At 43.9% G+C, this 20666-nt stretch overlaps 2 protein-coding genes across 4 annotated transcripts in view; both read right to left on the minus strand.

Annotated features, from left to right (window-relative positions):
* lactb (lactamase, beta) overlaps positions 1 to 20666 on the minus strand; it is a 62702-nt gene that overhangs the window by 38885 nt on the left and 3151 nt on the right. For all 3 annotated transcript variants that reach the window (XM_052042651.1, XM_052042647.1, XM_052042650.1), the window contains exon 2: positions 5930 to 5996. In XM_052042651.1, coding sequence (XP_051898611.1) covers positions 5930 to 5996 — 67 coding nt within the window. The remainder of the gene's footprint in view (positions 1 to 5929; positions 5997 to 20666) is intronic.
* On the minus strand, positions 17625 to 19301 carry LOC127585300 (vimentin-like). The gene has a single exon (XM_052042652.1). It carries the CDS (start codon positions 19164 to 19166, stop codon positions 18132 to 18134), a length of 1035 nt encoding a protein of 344 aa, XP_051898612.1. The 5' UTR covers positions 19167 to 19301; the 3' UTR covers positions 17625 to 18131.

Below are 20666 nucleotides of genomic sequence, written 5' to 3' on the forward strand. Positions count from 1 at the left end.
TAGCAGAGGGCCCAGTACAGCAGTAGGATCTCTGCAGAACACCTCTAGTCGCGGACCTCTAGCCACAATGTCCCATCGGCCACTACCATCTATCTTCTATAGGCAAGCAAATTCTGAATCTAAACAGCCAAGTCACTGTGGATGCCATGCATCTTAATCTTCTGGATGAGCCTACCATGAGGAACCTTGTTAAACGCCTTAGTAAAATCCATATAGACAACATCCACAGCTCTACCTTCATCAATCACTTTCGTCACCTCCTCAAAAAACTCAATCACGTTAGTAAGACATGACTTGCCCTGCACAAAACAAGGCTGACTGTCCTTAATTAGGCCATGATTTTCCAAATGCTATCCTATCCCGAAGAATCCTCCCCAATAGCTTCCCTATCATTGACGTGAGACTCACCAGTCAATAGTTCCCAGGATTATCTCCATTTCCCTTCTTGAATAATGGAACATTAATGTTCTATTTTTATTTCAGATTTCCAGCATCTGCAGTTTTATTTTGACATTCTTTTTTTTAATTCATTCATTGTAGGCGAGCATCAATGGTAATGCCAACCTTTATTGTCCATCCCTAATTACCATAGAACCTTAGAACAATATAGCACAATACAGGCCCTTCGGCCCACCATGTTGTGCCAACCTTTAAAACTATCTAACCCCTTCCTCCCACATATCCCCCTATTTTAAATTCCTCCATATGGCTATCTAAAAACCTCTTGAACTTGACCAACGTATCTGCTTCCACCACTACCCCAGGCAGTGCATTCCATGCACCAACCACTCTCTGGGTGAAAAACCTCCCTCTGATATCTCCCTTGAACTTCCCACCCATTACTTTAAAGCCATGCCATCTTATATTGAGCACTGGTGCCCTGGGAAAGAGGCACTGGCTGTCCACTCTATCTATTCCTCTTAATATTTTGTATACCTCTATCATGTCTCCCCTCATCTTCCTTCTCTCCAAAGAGTAAAGCCCTAGCTTCTTTAGTCTCTCCTCATAATCCATACTCTCCAATCCAGGCAGCATCCTGGTAAATCTCCTCTGCACCCTTTCTAATGCTTCCACATCCTTCCTATAATGAGGTGACCAGAATTGGACACAGTACTCCAAGTGTGGTCTAACCACAGTTTTGTAGAGCTGCATCATTACACTGAACTACCGATATTGGTGAGAGTCTGGTGTTGTGCATGGGCGGATCAGATAAGGACGAGAGATTTTCTCCCCAAGGGACATGAATAGAACATTGAACAGTACAGCACACGAACAGACCCTTTGGCCCACGATGTCTGTGTCAACCATGATGCAAATTTAACTAGTTCTACTTGCCTGGACAAGGTTTATATCCCTCCATCTCCTGCCTGTCATGTGCCTGTCTAAGTGCTTCTTAAACATTGCTATCATATCTGCTCCACCACCACCCCTGGCAGTGCATTCCAGGCCCCCACCACTCTGTGTAAAAAAAAACTTGCCTCGCACATCTCCTTTATATTTCTCCCTCTCACCTTAAAGCTAGTCCCTCTGCTATTTGACATTTCCACCCTGGGAAAAAGATTCTGATCATCTGCCCTATCTATGCCGCTCATAATTTTAGATACTTCCATCACGTCTCCCCTCAGCCTCTGACGCTCCAGAGAAAACTACCCAAGTATGTCCAACCTCTCCTTGTAGCTAATACTCTCTCATCCAGGCAACATCCTGGTGAACCTCTTTCACACTCTCTCCAAAGCCTCCACATCTTTCTTGCAATGCGGTGATCAGAACTGCGCACAGTACTCAAAATGTGGCCTTACCAAACTTTTATACAGCTGCAATATGACTTGCCAACTTTTATACTCAATGCCCCAGCCAATGAAGGCAAGTATGCTGTATGCCTTCTTTACCACTGCTTCTGCTGCCACTTTCAGGGAGATATGTACTCATACCCCAGGATCACTCTGTATGTCAAAGCTCCTTAGAGTCATACTGCTTACTGCAAACTTTCCTCATACATTTGACCTCCCAAGGTGCAAACTCACACTAGTCTGGATAAAAACTCCATCTGCCATTTCTCCCCCCATATTTACAACTGACCTATGTCCTGCTGTATCTTTTCACAACCTTCCTCACTATCTACAACTCCACTAATTTTCATGTCAAATGCAAACTTATTAATCAGCTGACTGACATTTCTATCCAAATCATTCATATATATCACAAACAACAGAGGTCCCAGCACTGATCCCTGCAGAATACCACTGCTCACAGGCCTCCAACCAGAATAACACTCTTCCGCCACTGCCTTCTGTGGGCAAGTGAACTCTGAATCCAATCTACCAGGACCCAGTGGAACCCATGCGCCTTACTTTCCTGGATCAGCCTACCATGAGGGACCTTGCTGAATGCTTTACTAAAGTCTACATGAACAACATCCACTGCCTTACTGTCATCAGTCATTTACGATCTATGTTGATGATTTAGATGAAGGCATTGTGAGTAACATTAGCAAGTTTGCTGATGATACAAAGTTGGGTGGCAGTGCGACATGTGTAGAGAAAGTTAGGAGAATTCAAGGTGATTTGGATAGGTTGGGTAAGTGGGCAGATACTTGGCAGATGAAGTTTAATCTGGACAAGTGTGAGGTTATCCACTTTGGGAGCAGGAACAGGAAGGCGGATTATTATCTGAATGGTGTGGGGTTAGGTAAGGGGGAAATACAAAGGGATCTAGGAGTCCTTGTTCATCAGTCACTGAAAGTGAATGAGCAAGTGCTGCAGGCAGTGATGAAGGCTAATGGAATGTTGGCCTATATTACAAGGGGAATTGAGTACAAAAGCAAAGAGATTCTTTTGCATTTGTACAGGGCCCTGGTGAGACCACTCCTGGAGTATTGTGTACAGTTTTGGTCTCCAGGGTTAAGGAAGGATATCCTGGCTATAGAGGGCGTGCAGCGTAGGTTTATGAGGTTAATTCCGGGGATGTCGGGACTGTCTTAAGCTGAGAGGTTGGAGAGACTGGGATTGTACACGCTAGAATTGAGAAGATTGAGAGGGGATCTGATTGAAACATACAGGATTATTAAGGGATTGGACAAGATAGAGACAGGAAATATGTTCCAGATGTTGGGGAAGTCCAGGACCAGGGGGCATGATTTAAGAATAAGGGCTAGGCCATTTAGGACAGAGGTGAGGAAAAACAACTTCTCCCAGAGGGTTGTGAATTTGTGGAATGCACTGCCTCAGAGGGCAGTGGAGGCCAATTCTCTGGGCACTTTCAAGAAGGAGCTAGATAGGTTTCTTATAGATAGGGGAATCAAGGGATATGGGGACAAGGCAGGAACAGGATATTGATTGTTGAGGATCAGCCATGATCTCAAAATGGCGGTGCAGACTCGAAGGGCCGAATGGTCTACTTCTGCTCCTATTGTCTATTGCCTATTGACTATTTTCATCACCTCCTCAAAAATCTCAATTAAGTTTGTAAAACATTGCCTCCCCTGCACAAAGCCATGTGATCCCAAGTAAGTCCATGCTTTTCCAGATGTGAGTAAATTCTACCCCAAAGAATCTTCTCCAATAATTTCCCTACCACTGATGTAAAGCTCTCCTGGTTTGTCCTTATTGCCCTCCTTAAACAGAGGAACAACAGTGACTATTCTCCAGTCCTCTGGGACGTCCCCCGAGACTGAAGAGGATACAAAGATCTTTGTCAAGGCCCCAGAAATTTCCTCTCTTGCCTCTCTCGATAACCTGGAATAGATCCCATCAAGCCCTAGCGATCATACAATGTTCTTCAAGAGATCCAAAACCTTGTCCTTCTTGATATCAACATGCCCTAGAAAAACTCACACCCTTCCCTGATCTCATATCCTTCTCCTTGGTGAATACTGATGCCAAATACTTATTTAGCATCTCACCCACTTTCTCTGGCTTCAGGCATAATTCCTGCCTTGAGTGGTCCTGCCTGCTCCCTAGCTAACCTCTTGTTTTTAATGTATGTATAAAATGCCTTGGGATTTTCCTTAATCCTCCTCAACAAGGATATTTTATGGTCCTTTACAGACTGCCTGATTCCCTGTTTACATTCTTTTTCTACTGAATGAATCAGTACAGTAGCTTTGTGATTATTGTTCTGAGACAAGCATTTTTTTAAAATACCAGGTTAAAAGAATCATACAATAGTAATTTAATTACTGTAATTTACTTACTTGGATTTAAATTGTCAAGGTACCATGGGGGTTAAGTGAATGGTTTCCCTTTCAGAGGTCTTAATCTAGCACTTATCCCAGTTGTCCTGAGTGCCTAAAAATGGCTGTTCCCAGGAAAATGTGGTATCATTTCCACAGAAACATTCCAAAATAAGCAATTATAGGGAATAACATCATGCCCCTCCAAAACTACTGTATAAAATGCATGAGGCATACAAAAGCATTTATTCCCAGAAATGCCAGTCTGTTTCAGGAGTGCACAAGACAACCCAGAAATAGTTATCATCACATTTTACTCTGAGCAAAGTCAAATTTTAATTATGTGACCCTGATCGAACATTAAGCCAAAGTACCAACTCATGAGTAATAAACACTAGATTCATAGTACTCACAAAGATCACTTGACCAGGAAATATTAACATTCATCATCTTCAAGAATATAAAGCCATAATTATTTTCTATATTTATAGGAACAATGTATATGTGCATAAACTAAAGGTCAAAGTTCAGGTGTAAGGGAATACCTCTGAGTTCCCCTCCTAACCACACACAATCCTGACCTGGAGATGCTCTCTCAGACTGGTGTAAAAAAAATCCACTTTCGAGTGGCATTTTTCGAAGATCAGGGAGTTTGCCCAGGCCTGGAGGGATATGGGCCGAATGCAGCAAACTGGGACTAGCTGGGTGGGCAACATGGTCAGCATGGACTCGTTGGGCTGAAGGGGCTGTATCTGTGCTGTATTGCTCTATGACTCTATGAGTACCTTAGGCAACATCTCCTCATTCAATACAACTAAAAACAGATCACATATTCTTTTATTACATTGCTATTTGTGGCTGTTACAATTTACTTCATTACAAGGTAATTACTTGAGATGCATCAGTTGTAAAAAGATGTGTGGGGCACAGAGGACCCAGGTTCGATCCTGCCTTCTAGTGTTGTCCATGTAGAGTTTGTGCATTCTCTACATAACAGTATAGGTTTCCACTGGGTTCCTCCCACATCCCAAAGATATACTGATTGATGAATTAACGATTCTAAATTACGATTTAGTGTAGGTAAGTGGCAAAATAATCAAAAGGATTATTTTAAAAATAATTGTTTGATTATCAAACTGATCAAAAGTATGTGATGAGAATAAATTGGAGCAGTACAGGGAAATAAGCAGAGGGGTAATGGGATGATGGAATGAACATGCCCTTCTTCAATGCCATAACAGATGAGTAAAAGCACTTTTATTAAGGAATAATATTTTTATTAATAATACATAGTACTTATTATTAATAATACTTTTAATAAAGGAATTCAAATAACATTTGAAATGCAGTACTCATAATGATGAATCTATATCACATGACTGTTAATTTTCAAAATATAAAATAAATACTGTCACTTATTTCTTCTTTCTTTGTACAATTTCAGTTTAGGTTTCACAAGGAACACTCCCCACCCTTTCACTAAACAGTTTTTTTTTATTTACAGCATGGTAACAGGCCCTTCTGGCCCAACGAGTCCGCGCCGCCCATTTTAAAACCCAAATTAACCTACCCGTACATCTTTGGAATGTGAGAGGAAACCGGAGCACCCGGAGGAAACCCACGCAGACACGGGGAGAACGTACAAACTCCTTACAGACAGCAACAGGAATCGAACCCTGATCGCTGGCGCTGTAATAGCGTCGCGCTAACTGCTACGCTACTATGCCGCCTCATCATAAATCAGAATACAATACAAACCTTCAGACCAAACTTCCTTTCCATCCACAGCAACACCAACTACTATCCCAGGGGCTCCCACTTCATCCTAAAGGGGAAAAAAAAGCACACAAATTAAAAAATATATATATTGAATAAAAGCCAAGTTTTGTAACTTAAATAGTAAAGAGCAAAACCTGTGCCACTCAAAGAGTCATAGAGTTCTATAGCATAGGAACAGGCCGTTTAGGCCACAATGTCTATCTATACTAATCCCACTTGCTTGTATTAATTCCCTATCCCTCTCAGCCTTGCTCATTCAAGTACTTGTCAGGATGCCTCTGAAATGCTGTTACAGTTCCTGCTTCTACCATTTCCTCCAGCAGCTCATTCCAGATACCAACTACTTTTTGGTGAAATATTTACCCCTCAGATTCCCTTTAAACCAATGCTCTCTAATTTTAGACATACCTATCATGGGAAAAGACAATCAATCTGATCTATGCCTCTTATAGGAATCAATTAATATGAAAGATCAATGTTCTTTCCTTCAACTCAATCAGACATCACCCAAATACCATTCATAATGAAACAATTCCGATGTGAAGTTGAGCCCCAAAGAAGTCTTGTGCTGTATCATGTTTAAAGCAAAGATCAACAAAGGCTTCACGGGAAAAGCCAACAGTTAATGTCACTAAGAGCTTTTTACAACTCCTGTTTCTACTGAGTGAGCTCCTTGGGCATGAACTGGCTGTCATCCTGATGCCATGAAGCCAGAATTAGCGGATCATAGGTCATTCCAGAGCCATGAGCACAATCATTGCTGATACTCCAGTCTAGCACTGTGGGATTACTGCACTTTTGGGGTATTGTATGGGGAGAATGATATATTAAACCAAGGCCACAGGAATCTCCTCAAATAGGCTAGTCAGATGCTCAAACTTACATGGAACATAGGACAGTAGAGCAAAGGAACAGGCCTTTGGCCCACAATATTGTGCTGAGCTAAATAAATAGTAATCAAATGCCAAACTAAACAAATCCCTTCTGCCTACAAAATGTCGATATCCCTTCATTCTCGATACATCCATGTGCCTATTTAAGAACCTCTTAAACACCTCTATCATATTTCCTGCCATTACCAGCTGGCTGTGCATTCCAGGCACCTACCACTGAGTAAAAAAACTGGCCGTGCATATCTCCCTTTCCCCTCTCGCCTTAAAGCTATGCCCCTTAGTATTTGACATTTCTACCCTGAGAGACTGACTGTCTACCCTATTTATGCCTCTCATAATTTTATAAACCTCTATCAGATCTCTCAGAGGAGATCTATCAGATATCCTCTTTTTTCGCCACTCCAGAAAATACTACCCAAGTTTGTCCAACCTTCCCTCATAGCCCATGCCTTCTAATCCAGGCAGCATCCTGGTAAACCTCTTTTGCACCCTCTCCAAAGCCTCCACATCCTATAATGGGGCAACCAGAATTGAATGTAATACTCCAGATGCAGCCTAACTAGAGTTTTATAAAGCTGCAACGTAACTTCCCAAGTCTTGAACTCAATGCCTCAACTAATAAAGGCAAGCAAGCCATATGCCTTCTTTACCACCCTATCAACTTCGTGCACCCACTTTCAGGGAGCTATGGACTCCAAGCAATCCCATGATCCCTCTGTACAGCAACACTGTTAAGGGTCTTGCCAATAACAGAAAACTGTACAATTATATTTGATCTCCCAAAGTGCAACACCTCACATTTGGCCATATTTAACTCCATCAGCCATTTCTCCACCCATATCTGCAACTGATCTATATTCTGCAATCTTCTACGCTTTCCACACCTATCTTTCTATTGTCTGCAAATTTACTAACCCACCCATCTACGTTTTCATCCAGGTATTACAGCAGAGGTCCCAGTACAGATCCCTGTGGAACACCACTAGTCGTGGACCTCAAGCCAGAATAAGTCCTATTGACCACTACCCTCTATCTTCTATAGGCAAGCCTATTCTGAATTCAAACAGCCAAATCACCATGGATCCCATGCATCTTAATCTTCTGGATTAGCCTACTATGACGGACCTTGTCAAATGCCTTACTAAAATCCATGTGGACAATATCCACAGCTCCACCTTCATCAATCACCTTTGCCACCTCCTCAAAAAACTCATTCAAGTTAGAAAGACATAATTTGCCCCACACAAAGCCATGCTGACTGTCCCTAATTAGGCCATGGTTTTCCAAACTTGCTCTGCTTTTCATTTAGTATTTCAATTCCATTTAATAGCCTTGGTTCTGTATCTACTGATTTATTTGGCTAAAATCTATTGTTCTTGGTCTTGAACATATTAATTGACGCAGCGTCCACAACTGTTTGGAAGAGGTGAATTCAGATTTCTGGTAAACCTGTGTGTGAGCATCTGCTGCCTGATTCCACTCTAAAAGGCCTGGGTCTAGTATTCAGAATTCTAGTCCTGGGTTTCCCCACCAGTGGAATTAGTTCATCTATTAAATCCCCTCATCATTTTCACTTTTGTCAGCTAAACCCAAGGGAGTACAAACGTGTTAAATCTTTAAAATTTTTTTTTTATTTACAGCGTGGTAATAGGCCCTTCTGGCCCAACGAGTCCGCGCCGCCCATTTTAAACCCAAATTAACCTACCCGTACGTCTTTTGGAATGTGGGAGGAAACCGGAGCACCCAGAGGAAACTCACACAGAGTACAGTAGTGTGTGTGTGTGTGTGTGTGTGTGTGTGTGTGTGTGTGTGTGTGTGTGTGTGTGTGTGTGTGTGTGTGTGTGTGTGTGTGGCTTTATTACGACAGCAACAGGAGATAATGACGCACTGACGTTTTAGTTTAGTCAGAAAGAGAGAGAGAAGGAAGGAGACACACTGTCTGCTGGTCTCTGTATTAAAACATCGAAACATAGAAAAACCTACAGCACAATTCAGGTCCTTCGGCCCACAAAGCTGTGCCAAACATGTCCCTACCCTAGAAATTACTAGGCTTACCCATAGCCCTCCATTTTTCTCATCTCCATGTACCTATCTAACAGTCTCTTAAAAGACCCTATCGTATCAGCCTCCACCACCGTTGCCGGCAGCCCATTCCATGCACTCACTACTCTCTGAGTAAAAAACTTACCCTGACATCTCCTCTATACCTACTCCCCAGAACGTTAAATCTATGTCCTCTTGTGGCCACCATTTCAGCCCTGGGGAAAAGCCTCTGACTATCCACCCGAGCAATGCCTCACATCATCTTATATACCTCTATCAGGTCCCCCCTTATCCTCCCTCGCTCCAAGGAAAAAAGGCTGAGTTCCCTCAACCTGCTTTCATAAGACAGCATCCTTTTAAATCTTCTCTGCACCCTTTCTATGGCTTCCACATCCTTCCTGTAGTGAGGTGACCAGAACTGAGAACAATACTCCAAGTGGGGTCTGACCAGGGACCTATATAGCTGCAACAATACCTCTCGGCTCCTAAATTCAATTCCACGATTGATGAAGGACAATACACCATATTCCTTCTTAACCACAGAGTCAACCTGAGCAGCTGCTTTGAGCATCCTATGGACTCGGACCCCAAGATCCCTCTGATCCTCCACACTGCCAAGAGTCCTACCATTAATACTATATTCCGCCAACATATCTGACCCACCAAAATGAACCACTTCACACTTATCTGGGTCGAACTGCATCTGCCACTTCTCAGCCCAACTCTGCATCCTATCTATGTCCCTCTGTAACCTCTGACAGCCCTCTATACTTATCACAACACACCCAACCTTTGTGTCATCTGCAAACTTACTAACCCACCCCTCCACTTCCTCATCCAGGTCATTTATAAAAATCACAAATAGTAAGGGTCCTAGTACAGATCCCTGAGGTACAGCACTGGTCACCAACTTCCACTCAGAATACGACCCTTCAACAACCACTCTTTGCCTTCTGTGGGCCAGCCAGTTCTGGATCCACATTGCAATGTCCCCTTGGATCCCATGTCTCCTCACATTCTCCATAAGCCTCGCATGGGGTACCTTATCAAACACCTTGCTGAAATCCATATACACTACATCTACTGCTCTCCCTTCATCGATGTGTTTAGTCACATCCTCAAAAAATTCAATCAGGCTCGTAAGGCAGGACCTGCCCTTCACAAAGCCATGCTGACTATTCCTAATCATATTATACCTCTCCAAATATTCATAAATCCTGCCCCTCAGGATCTTCTCCATCAGCTTACCAACCACTGAGGTAAGACTCACCGGTCTATAATTTCCTGGGCTATCTCTACTCCCCTTCTTGAACAAGGGAACAACATTCTCAAACCTCCAATCTTCCGGAACCTCTCCCGTCTCCATGGACGACACAAAGATCATCATCAGAGGTTCCGCAATCTCCTCCCTCACCTCCCACAGCAGCCTGGGGTACATCTCATCTGGCCCCGATGACTTATCCAATTTGATGCTTTCCAAAAGTTCCAGCACCTCCTCTTTCCTAATATCTACATGGTCAAGCTTTTCAGCCTGTTGCAAGTCCACACTACAATCCCCCAGATCTGTTTCCGCAGTGAATACTGATGTAAAGTATTCATTAAATACGTCCGTCATTTCTTCCGGATCCATACACACTTTCCCACTGCTGCACTTGATAGGTCCTATTCTTTCGCACCTTATCCTCTTGCTCTTCACATACTTGTAGAATGCCGTGGGGTCTTCCTTAATCCTGCCCGCCAAGGCCTTCTCATGTCCCCTCCTGGCTCTCCTAATTTCCTTCTTAAGCTGCTTCCTGTTAGCCTTATACTCTTCCAGATCTCTAACATTACCTAGCTCTCTGTACCTTTTGTATGCTTTTCTTTTCCTCTTGACTAGATTTATTATATCCTTCGTACACCACGGTTCCTGTATCCTATCATGACTCCCCGTCTCATCAGAACATGTCTGTGCAGAGCTCCACACAAATATCCCCTGAATATTTGCCACATATCTTCCGTACTTTTCCCAGAGAACATCTGTTCCCAATTTAATCTTCCAATTTCCTGCCTGAGAGCCTCATAATTCCCTTTACTCCAAATAAACACCTTTCTAGTCTGTCTGTTCCTATCCCTCTCTAGTGCTAATGTAAAGGAGATAGAATTATGATAACTATCATCAAAATGTTTACCCACTGAGAGGTCTGACACCTGACCAGGTTCATTACCCAATATCAAATCAAGCACAGCCTCTCCTCTTTAGGCCTATCTACATGCTGTGTCAAGAACCCTCCTGGACACACATAACAAACTCCACCCCATCTAATCCCCTCACTGTCTGGAGATGCTAATCGATGTTTGGGAAATTAAAATCCCCCATCACAACAACTCTTATTCTCACACCTTTCTAGGATCTGCTTCCCTATCTGCTCCTCAATATCCCTGTTACTATTGGGTTGCCTATAAAAAAAAACACCCAGTAAGGTTATTGACCCTTTCCTGTTCCTAACCTCCACCCACAGAGACTCCGTAGACAGTCCCTCCATGACATCCACCTTTTCTGCAGCCATGACACTATCTCTGATCAACAGTGCCACTCCCCCACCTCTTTTGCCTCCCTCCCCGTCCTTTCTAAAACATCTAAAACCCGGCACTTGTAGCAACCATTCCAGTCCCTAAGCTACCCAAGTCTCTGTAATGGCCTCCACATCGTAGCTCCAAGTATTTATCCAAGCTCTAAGCTCATCCGCCTTGTTCACTATACTCCTTGCATTAAAATAGACATATCTCAAACTGGTCTGAGCACGTCCCTTCTCTATCACCTGCCTATCCTCCCTCTCGTACCTACTATTAGCTTTCTCTATTTGAGAGCCAAACACCTCTTCCACAGTCTCTCCAGTATGGATCCCACCCCCCAACAATTCTAGTTTAAATTCTCCCCAGTAGCCTTAGCAAACCTCCCTGCCTGTATGTTGGTCCCCCTGGGATTCAAGTGCAACCCATCCTCTTTGAACAGGTCATACCTGCCCCAAAAGAGGCCCCAATGATCCAGAAATCTGAATCCCTGTCCCTCACTCCAGTCCCTCACTCCAATCCCTCAGCCGCATATTTAACCTCTACCTCATTCTATTCCGATACTCACGGTCGCGTGGCACAGGCAGTAATCCTGAAATTACTACCTTTGAGGTCCTGCTTCTCAACTTCTTTCCTAACTCCCTATAGTCTCTTTTCAGGACCTCATTCCTTTGCCTATCTATGTCGTTGGTACCAATATGTACCACGACTTCTGGCTGATCTCCCTCCCCCTCCAGGATATCTTGGATGCGATCAGAAGCATCCTGGACTCTGGCACCTGGGAGGCAAACTACCTTCTGAGTTTCTTTCCTGCGTCCACAGAATCGCTTGTCTGCCCACCTAACTATAGAGTCCCCCATCACTAGTGCCCTCCTCACTCCTTCCCTACCCATCTGAACCACAGGGCCGGACTCCATGCCAGAGACACTGCCACTGTTGCTTCCCCGAGGTAGGCTGTCTCCCCCAACAGTACTCAAGCAGGAGTACTTATTGTCAAGGGATACAGCCACAGGGGTACTCTCTAGTACCTGACTCTTCCCCTTCCCCTTTCCCTTCCCCCTCCTGACTGTGACCCAATTGCCTGATTCCGATGGCCCCGGCATGACCACCTGCCTATGACTCCTCTCAATCACCTCCTCACTCTCCCTGACCAGACGAAGGTCATCGAGCTGCATCTCCAGTTCCCTAACATGGTCCCTCAGAAGCTGCAGCTCGACACACTGGGCGCAGATGTCCCTTCCTGGAGGTGGGGAGACTCCGGGAACTCCCACATCTGACACTGAGTACAGGATACCGCACTCATACTCCTTCCTTAACTCAAGTCACCGACCTTTCCTCGCTCCTTTACGCCGAAGCCCCTTGAGCCAAAGCCCAGAACACTCTGCTACCTCTCACTCCGCTGCCCGCTGGATATGGCGGTTTGCGTCTTAAAACTGCCCGCGCTTTACCTGCTGCCGTCACGTGCCTGCGCAGTCCTACCCCCACTATTTCCGAAGAGAACATATAAAAAATTTATAAAAAAGAACCTTATAAAACAAAACCTTATAATAAAACCTTATAATATAATATTAATGGATGAAAAACAATAACTGTGTCTGTAACTACAACCCACATATGGACTTTTGGAATAATCCAGTGGAGTCCACTTTGTCGTTAACCTGTAGTGGAAAGTAGGTATTTGTGTGGACGGCCACTTCTCGAATGCCTTTCGGGGTGGCAGATACTTCGGAACAAAGCAGTGGAGATCATCAGTGACTGAGGTGTCATATGGGTTCCATCGTGGAACATTTGGATTTCATAATTTCTCTCTATTCTCTCTCTACATTTTCTCTTCAGTCAATGGTGGCTTTGCAGAAGCCTTTGCTCACGTTTCACATTATGGCTTGCTGAACTGAACTTAGAGAACTATTCCTGGACTTGGAGTTTGGGAATTTGCCACACACACACTTTGAGTTTAGGTTTGGGGGTTAATGTTTAATATCTAACATTTTTACTTTTAATATTCTAACATTTTTACTTTTATTCTTATTATCATTAGTTATTAATAAAATAGTTTCTAACACTTATACATGACTCGGTGTGTTTCTTTTGTTGCTGGTACTGACAGCAGATAAAAAAATGCAGTGCTAACTGACGAACAGCAAAGACCACCTGATGTAACCAATACTTATTTCTCAGACATTAAAATCTGGCCGTTCATTCATTGCAATTTGAGAGACTTTTCTTATGGAAATTCATGCAACTCAGATGGCACCTCAAAATTTAACGGGACAGAAAACATTTAAGGGTATCCAGAGGATATTAAAGTTCTTTCTTTATTACTGGTATTAGTAATACAGGGCTTTAGATGGGGAAAATCAGCAAGGATTGCTACCAGATGACCCTGGCTTATCCCATATTTGAATAATTATCAATTAAATGCCCAGAACATTAACTGGCCAAAGTCATCAACTTATTCCCTCAAGAATCTATCCTTGGCCCCTTCCTCTTCATTTATATCCCCTCACCTGCTAACACCATCTATACAAAGAGATTTTACCTTTTTTTTTAGCTTTAAGATAATTTCCTTACATTTCTTCCAGCCTAACAATGGGAAATCGAAAGCTACCTTCTAGTCCTGCTACAAATGTCATATCTTTATCACCAATTCCATCTTCCTCTTTGAACTAATCTGCTTACAGTCTTAGCATTCTATTTAGCCCTAAGCTCAGCTGCTGATTCCATACACATGCATTGCAAAGGCCACAAACTTCTAAGGTTAATGATATGAAATTCCCAACCAATCTTCAACTCCCTTTCACCTTTAAAAAATTTCTTAAAACTAACCAATTTGACTATGCTTTTGGTAACCTCTCAGTTTCAACATTCAACTTTTTTTCATTGCTGAGCAACTTTTAATTTCAAGCTTTCATTTCTAATGATCTCAGTTTTTGAGCATTTGCCCTTAGTGTAATTATGCACAACTTGTTCACCAGTTTTGCCATCTATTATGCCCAGCTCCAAAAGGTAAGACATCTGGACATGCTGGAAAGAATGCAATAAAGATTTACAAAAGTGTTGCCAGGACTCGAAGGCCTGAGATATAGGGAGAGGTTAGGCAGGCTAGGACATTATTCCTTGGAACGTTGGACACTGCGGAAGTAACCTTATAGAGGTGCATAAAATCATGAGGAGCATAGATAGGGTGTATGCAGTCTTTTTCCCAGGAAAAGGGAAATAAAAACTAGACAGCATAGGTTTAAGGCGAGAGGGGAAAGATTTAAAAAGGACCTGAGGGGCAACACCTTCACACAGAGGGTGGTGTTTATATGGAATGAACTGCAAGTTGAGGCAGGCACAATAATGATGTTTAAAAGACATTTGGATAAGTACATGGATAGGAAAGGTTTAGGGCAACACAGACCAAACACGAGAAAATGGACCAAGCTAAGGTAGGCACCTTGGCCAGCATGGAGGAGTTGGGCCAAAGGGCCTGTTTCCATGCTGCATTACTTTATGACTCTGACAAGCATACTCTTTGACTCTCAACAAAGTACAATTCAGCTGAACCCAAACCTGGTCCTAAAATAAAATCTCAAGTTGACTTACTGCTGAAATGAGGAACACTTACACAACGATATGAAGCTATTCAAGAGTCAGAGTAAGTAGAATGACGTTGAAAGTTATCACAACTTCAGTTTGCCATTAGATTTGGCCAGACAATCATTTGCTGGTGCTATGGTGAAATAATTCATCCTTAGAATCATGAATGTGCCAAGGAACTAAAAATGTGGACTGTAGAATTGTGTGAATTGCATGACATCAGGGTGTGTGCTGGGGGAATGCTATGCTATTTGAACAGGAACATGTAACTGTCCAGTGTATTTTGCTGTTAGCCAATGAACATTTGCATTTTGGAACTAAAATACAAAGCATAGACTGTAAACATACTATGAGCATCTTTCAAATGGAACAACAAACCAAGTTCTTGTCTGTCCTCTCCCATTAAACTATTTCAAAGAGTAGAGGAATTCTTCCTTGCCAGCATTTACTGTCCTAAACACTCATAATTTGTTGGTTATCATTATACTCAAATTGCCTACCGCAGTTCCTACAACAGTGACTGTATTTCAAAAATCACTCCATTGATTAGTAAATGCAAGTTCTTCTGTTTGTAACCGTTGTCATCTGGACCACTGGAACTCATCTGCCTAAATAGTTAGATTCAAGGCTTCTAAAGCTGTTAAAAGACAAAAAACATAAGCAATAATTTGCCAGACAAGATGGAATATTCCAAGTGTTTTCTATCTATTAAATAATAACTTTTCAAATTTATTATTTACTATTTGATACTTCTCAAACACTGAATGCAAATTTTAATAGTATTTTCCATTAGCTGATATTTGGTAATAACAAACCCTCTTCTCTCTTAATCACAAGGTTTTAAAAAATCTCACCTTTCTTCTCAGCTCACTTATTTTCCACATAATTCCTTCTGATTTTCATAGAGTCAGACATACAGTACAGAAACAGGCCCTTCAGCCCAGTGTAATCATGCTGGACATCATTTCCTTAGCTAATCCCATTTTTCTGGCACTCTGCTTGCAGCCATCTGTGCCATTGTGTTTCAAGTGCTGATTGAAACTTTAGTGCAAGGATACACAGCTCATTGGTGCAGAATACCTAGGTGGACAAATGAAAGGAGCCTTTCTCATAATATGACTTAGAGATTCCGTCAGTAGTTGTTAACATCCACTCTGTTAAACACATTCCATAGCTGAAATATACAAGTTTATCTCATCCAGACACTTAGTTTTCATGAACTGCTTTAACATACTGGGTTGATTAGAGTTTAGGCACACTATTTTAAACATATACATTTATAGTTTTGATTCAATAATAAAAAGCCACATAGAATCATAGTGCCATGGTGTAATACAGCTCCTTCAGCCCAACTCGTTCATATTGAAAAGGTGCCCACCTAAGCTAGTCATATTTGCCTGCATTTGGCCGTATCCCCCTAAACCTTTCCTATCCATATACATATCCAAATATCTTTTCAATGTTGTTACTGTACCTGCCTCAATTGCTTTCTTTGGCAGCTGGTTCCATGTATGCACCACCCTCTGCATGAAGAAGTTGCCCCTCAAGTTCCTTTCCCCTCTCACCTTAAACATATGTCCCCTAGCTTTTGTTTCCCTTTCCCTGAGAAAAACTCTCCATTCTTTCTATCTATGCCTCTCATGGTTTTATACACCTCTATAAAGTCACACCTAAGTCCCCTATGTTCCATGGAATAAAGTCCTAGCCTGCCCAATCTCTCCCTGTGACTCAGGCTCTCGAGTCCTGACAACATTCTTGTAAATCTTCTTTGAACTCTTTCCAGCTTAATCATGTCTTTCCTATAACAGGATGACCAAAACTGTACACAGTACTCCACGTGCAGCCTCACCAACATCTTGAACAACTAATGTACAACTTCCACATGCAGAGCACATTTATTCAATGTGTAAATTATCAGTATGAAAAACTAGGCTGAGGCTTTAAAAAAACTGACAGGAAATCTTGCATTTTGTAAACCTAAGGTCTTTATACACATTTGTTTATGTTTTATGTATCCTTTCACCCACATGCTTTCATGGCCCAAGTTATGCCACTGCAGAAAATAGAAATTGGCTAATTCATAAAAAGTACCACATCAGCAGCCAAGCATATCTCCTTCAGGTGAAGAGCACAGGCATATACAGTTTCAGTTCCCTAGTACAAGAATGAGATATATGGCAATTATTACTCAGACTACAGATAACATTCTCAGTGGGTAGAATTCCTAACTCTCGGATAGTTGGGTTTAGATACAAGGGCTGAATAAAGGGTTTACATCCAGGGAGGGCTTACTTTCATTGGGTGGCCTCTTGTAACCCCATAATTCAAGACAACACTGTTTTATATTGACTACAACCTACACAGAAGGCAAATGGGGAGCTCCTTTTCCCAATTAAGGCACAGGAGGATGTTGCACGTGAGTCACTTAGGATCCACTGTGTGGGCACAACGCAATGTACAATATACACTGGAAATGCACATATTTCTACATACCTGTTTCCGCTTAATTTCTATGTTGAATCTCTGTGTGTAGGTTTACATCAATATAATTATCTTTATTTTTTTTTTAAAAATCACAAAGTATCACTGTTTACGATGTGGTTTAATGAGGAGAATAGTAGGACTAAAGTTAACATCTGTTACACATTTTTAATGATCAACTTTTTTCCGCACTTGTTTGAATGAAAGCCTAAAATAATATCAATAAGTGTTTGCAAACTATTACAAACTACGAAAACACTCTACTCATGCCAAAATACAATCAAGAATGTTATTGAAATGCTGTATTTGCTGACACCAAAAGTTCGTCCATCCAGACTGATGCATGGCTATAGCTGGGCTATTTTAAATAAAAGCAAGTCTGTTCTCCTGACATGCTCCCACAAGCTGACATTGTAAGATCTTAAACGGGGCATCACAATGTTTCGTTACTAAAACCAGGTAATTAAATGCAGAGGTTACAATGCATTTCCAAAGATAATCAGCAGAAAAAAACTGCTGTGCGTAAAAACACTAAAGAATACACGGATTACTGTCAGCTAATCAGATGGTCTTTTAAATATGTATCAAGATCAAAGTAACCCAGGGGTACACGAGTGCAACGTGTGAGTGCACTAACACCACATCTTGTTGAGCTCTTCGGCTGCTTTGGCAGGCGGGCCGGTTATACAGGCCGGGTTGGAGTAGTCCCTGGACTTCTTCTCCACCTGGTTGAGCAGACTCTTGTAGCCGGACAGCTCCTGCTCCAGCGCGTTCTTCACCCCGAGCAGGGCCTGGAAGTCGGCCGTGTGCGCCTCGATCTTCTTCTCCAGCGCCTTGTTGTACTCCCGGATCCGGCCGATCTCCCGCTCCTTCTCCTGCAGGTGGTTCTTGTGCATCTCGTCCCGCAGCCGCAGGTCGGTCACGGCGTTGCGGTAGCACTCGGTTTCCTTCTTGATCTTCTGCAGCGGCACGCTGTTCTCCTCGAACTTGTGGCGGTAGCGGGCCAGCTCCTCCTTGTTGCGCCGGGCCATCTGCTCGTACTCCTGTCGCATGTTGCGCAGCGCCTGCTCCAGGTCCAGCGCCGTGCTCTCCGCCGGCTCCACGTTTTGCAGGTTGTCCAGCTTCTGCTGCCAGTAGATGCGCTCCTGGTCCCGCACCAGCTTCAGCTGCGCCAGCTGCGCCTCCAGCAGCTTGAACTGGCACTGCAGCTTGTCCAGGCCGCTGCCCGAGTCCTCGTACTTCTTCTTCAGCTCCTGGAAGTCGCGGTCGAACTCGCGCTTGAGCTGGCACTCCTTCTCCAGCCGCGCCTTCAGCTTGTCCTTCTCCAGCTTCAGCAGCACCAGCTCGTTCTGCATCTCGTCCACCCGCGCCTGGAAGTCCTGGTAGTCCTTCTGGTAGGCCTTCTCGGCCGCGTTGAACTCCTCCTTCTCCAGTTTCTTCAGCTCGGCCAGCAGCTCCTTGTTCTTGCGCTGCAGGTTCAGCACCGTGTTGTTGATGTACTTGGCGAAGCGCTCGTTCAGCTCCTTGATCTGGTCCTTGCCCTCCTGCATGCCGTCCTGCAGCTCCTTGTCGCTCGCCTCGCACGCCGCCATCTCCGTCTGCCGCTCCTGGCACGCCGAGCTGGCGGTGGCCGAGCCGGGCGACGAGGTCCTGGAGCCCGAGAACATGCTGCCGCGCCTGCCGTGCGCCCCCGGCGGAGTGCGGGCGGCGGGGCGGCCGGGCTGCCGGCGCCTCGATCAACAACCGCCCGCCAACGGACGCCCCCTCCGTTGCCCGGGCAACCCGGCGCCCCGCCCGCGCGCCACGCGTTCAAACGTAAAGCGCGCGCGCCGCAGAGCAACCGCCCTGAGCGCGCGGCCAGGCCGCCAACCGCCGCCGGGGCTGTCACCGGATGGCGGGGCCGAGCGGCCGGATATCGCCATCCCATCATCTCCCTCACCCTGGGTCCTTTACACCTTCCACCCCTCCCCTCCCCTCCCCAATTCACCCTGCACCACATCTCAAAATACCCACATCCCACCCAAAACACCTGCTTTGCCACCCCCATTACATTTTCCACCCCAAAACACCCTCCACCCTTCCATCTCCTCTATCACATCCCACCGTTACAACTTCTACCCTAGGTTACAACACCCACCATCACATCTGCACTACCCCAAATCCCCAATACAACCTCCACTCACAACACTGGCCATCACATCTGTACCATTCTATCCTCCATTCTACCCAAAGGGATGTCTGGCAAGTGGGAGACATTTAAAAGTGAAAAGGGGAGAGTTCAAGGCCAGCATGTTCCTGTTAGAGTGAAGGGCAAGGCTGGCAGGGAACCCTGGCTGAGGAGGGATATTGAGGCCCTGGTCGAAAATGGAGGCATATGTCAGGTGTAAGCAGCTGGGATCAAACGAATCCCTTGAGGAATTTAAGGGATGTAGTACACTTAAGAAGGAAATTAGGAGGACAGAAAGGGGACATGAGATATCCCTGGCAGATAAGGTAGAGAATCCTGAAAGATCCTATATGTTAAGAGCAAAAGAGTAACTAAGGAGAGCGATGGGAGATGGGAAAGGTTTTAAATTAATACTTCTGGTCTGTATTTACCATAGAGAACAACATGGAAGTAAGAGAGGTCAGGGAAGAGAACAGTGATATCCACATCACGACAGAGGAGCTGTTGGCAGTCATGAAGCAGATAAAGGCAAATAAATCCCCAGCGCCTGACCAAGCACATCTGAGGACATTGTGGGGAGCAAGGGAAGAAATGGCTGGGGCCATGGCAGAGATTTTTGTATCGTCCTTAGCCACAGGTGAGGTACGGGAAGAATATGGGATGACTAATGTTGTGTTTTTATTTAACAGGGGCTGCAAGGGCAAGCCAGGGAACTACAGGCCAGTGAGTCTAACATCATTGGTGGGAAAGTTGTTGGAAGGGATTCTGAGCGATAGGATTTATGTGCATTTGGAAAGGCAAGGACTGATTAGGGATATTCAGTATGGCTTTGTGTGTGGGAAACCATGTCTCACAAGTTTTAATGAGTTTTTGTTTTTGATAAGGTGACCAGGAGGAATAATGAGGACAGAACAGTAGATGTTGCCTACATGGACTTTAGCAAGCCTTTGACAAGGTTCTACATCTGATCTGAAAGGTTTGAACACATGGCATCCAGGGT

Source organism: Pristis pectinata, chromosome 32 (genome assembly GCF_009764475.1).
Source record: "Pristis pectinata isolate sPriPec2 chromosome 32, sPriPec2.1.pri, whole genome shotgun sequence".
In the NCBI taxonomy this organism is placed as follows: domain Eukaryota; kingdom Metazoa; phylum Chordata; class Chondrichthyes; order Rhinopristiformes; family Pristidae; genus Pristis; species Pristis pectinata.

What these genes read in the sequence shown, in the direction of transcription:
- LOC127585300 (XM_052042652.1), bottom strand. Translation starts at nt 19,166, where the DNA reads ATGTTCTCGGGCTCCAGGACCTCGTCGCCCGGCTCGGCCACCGCCAGC.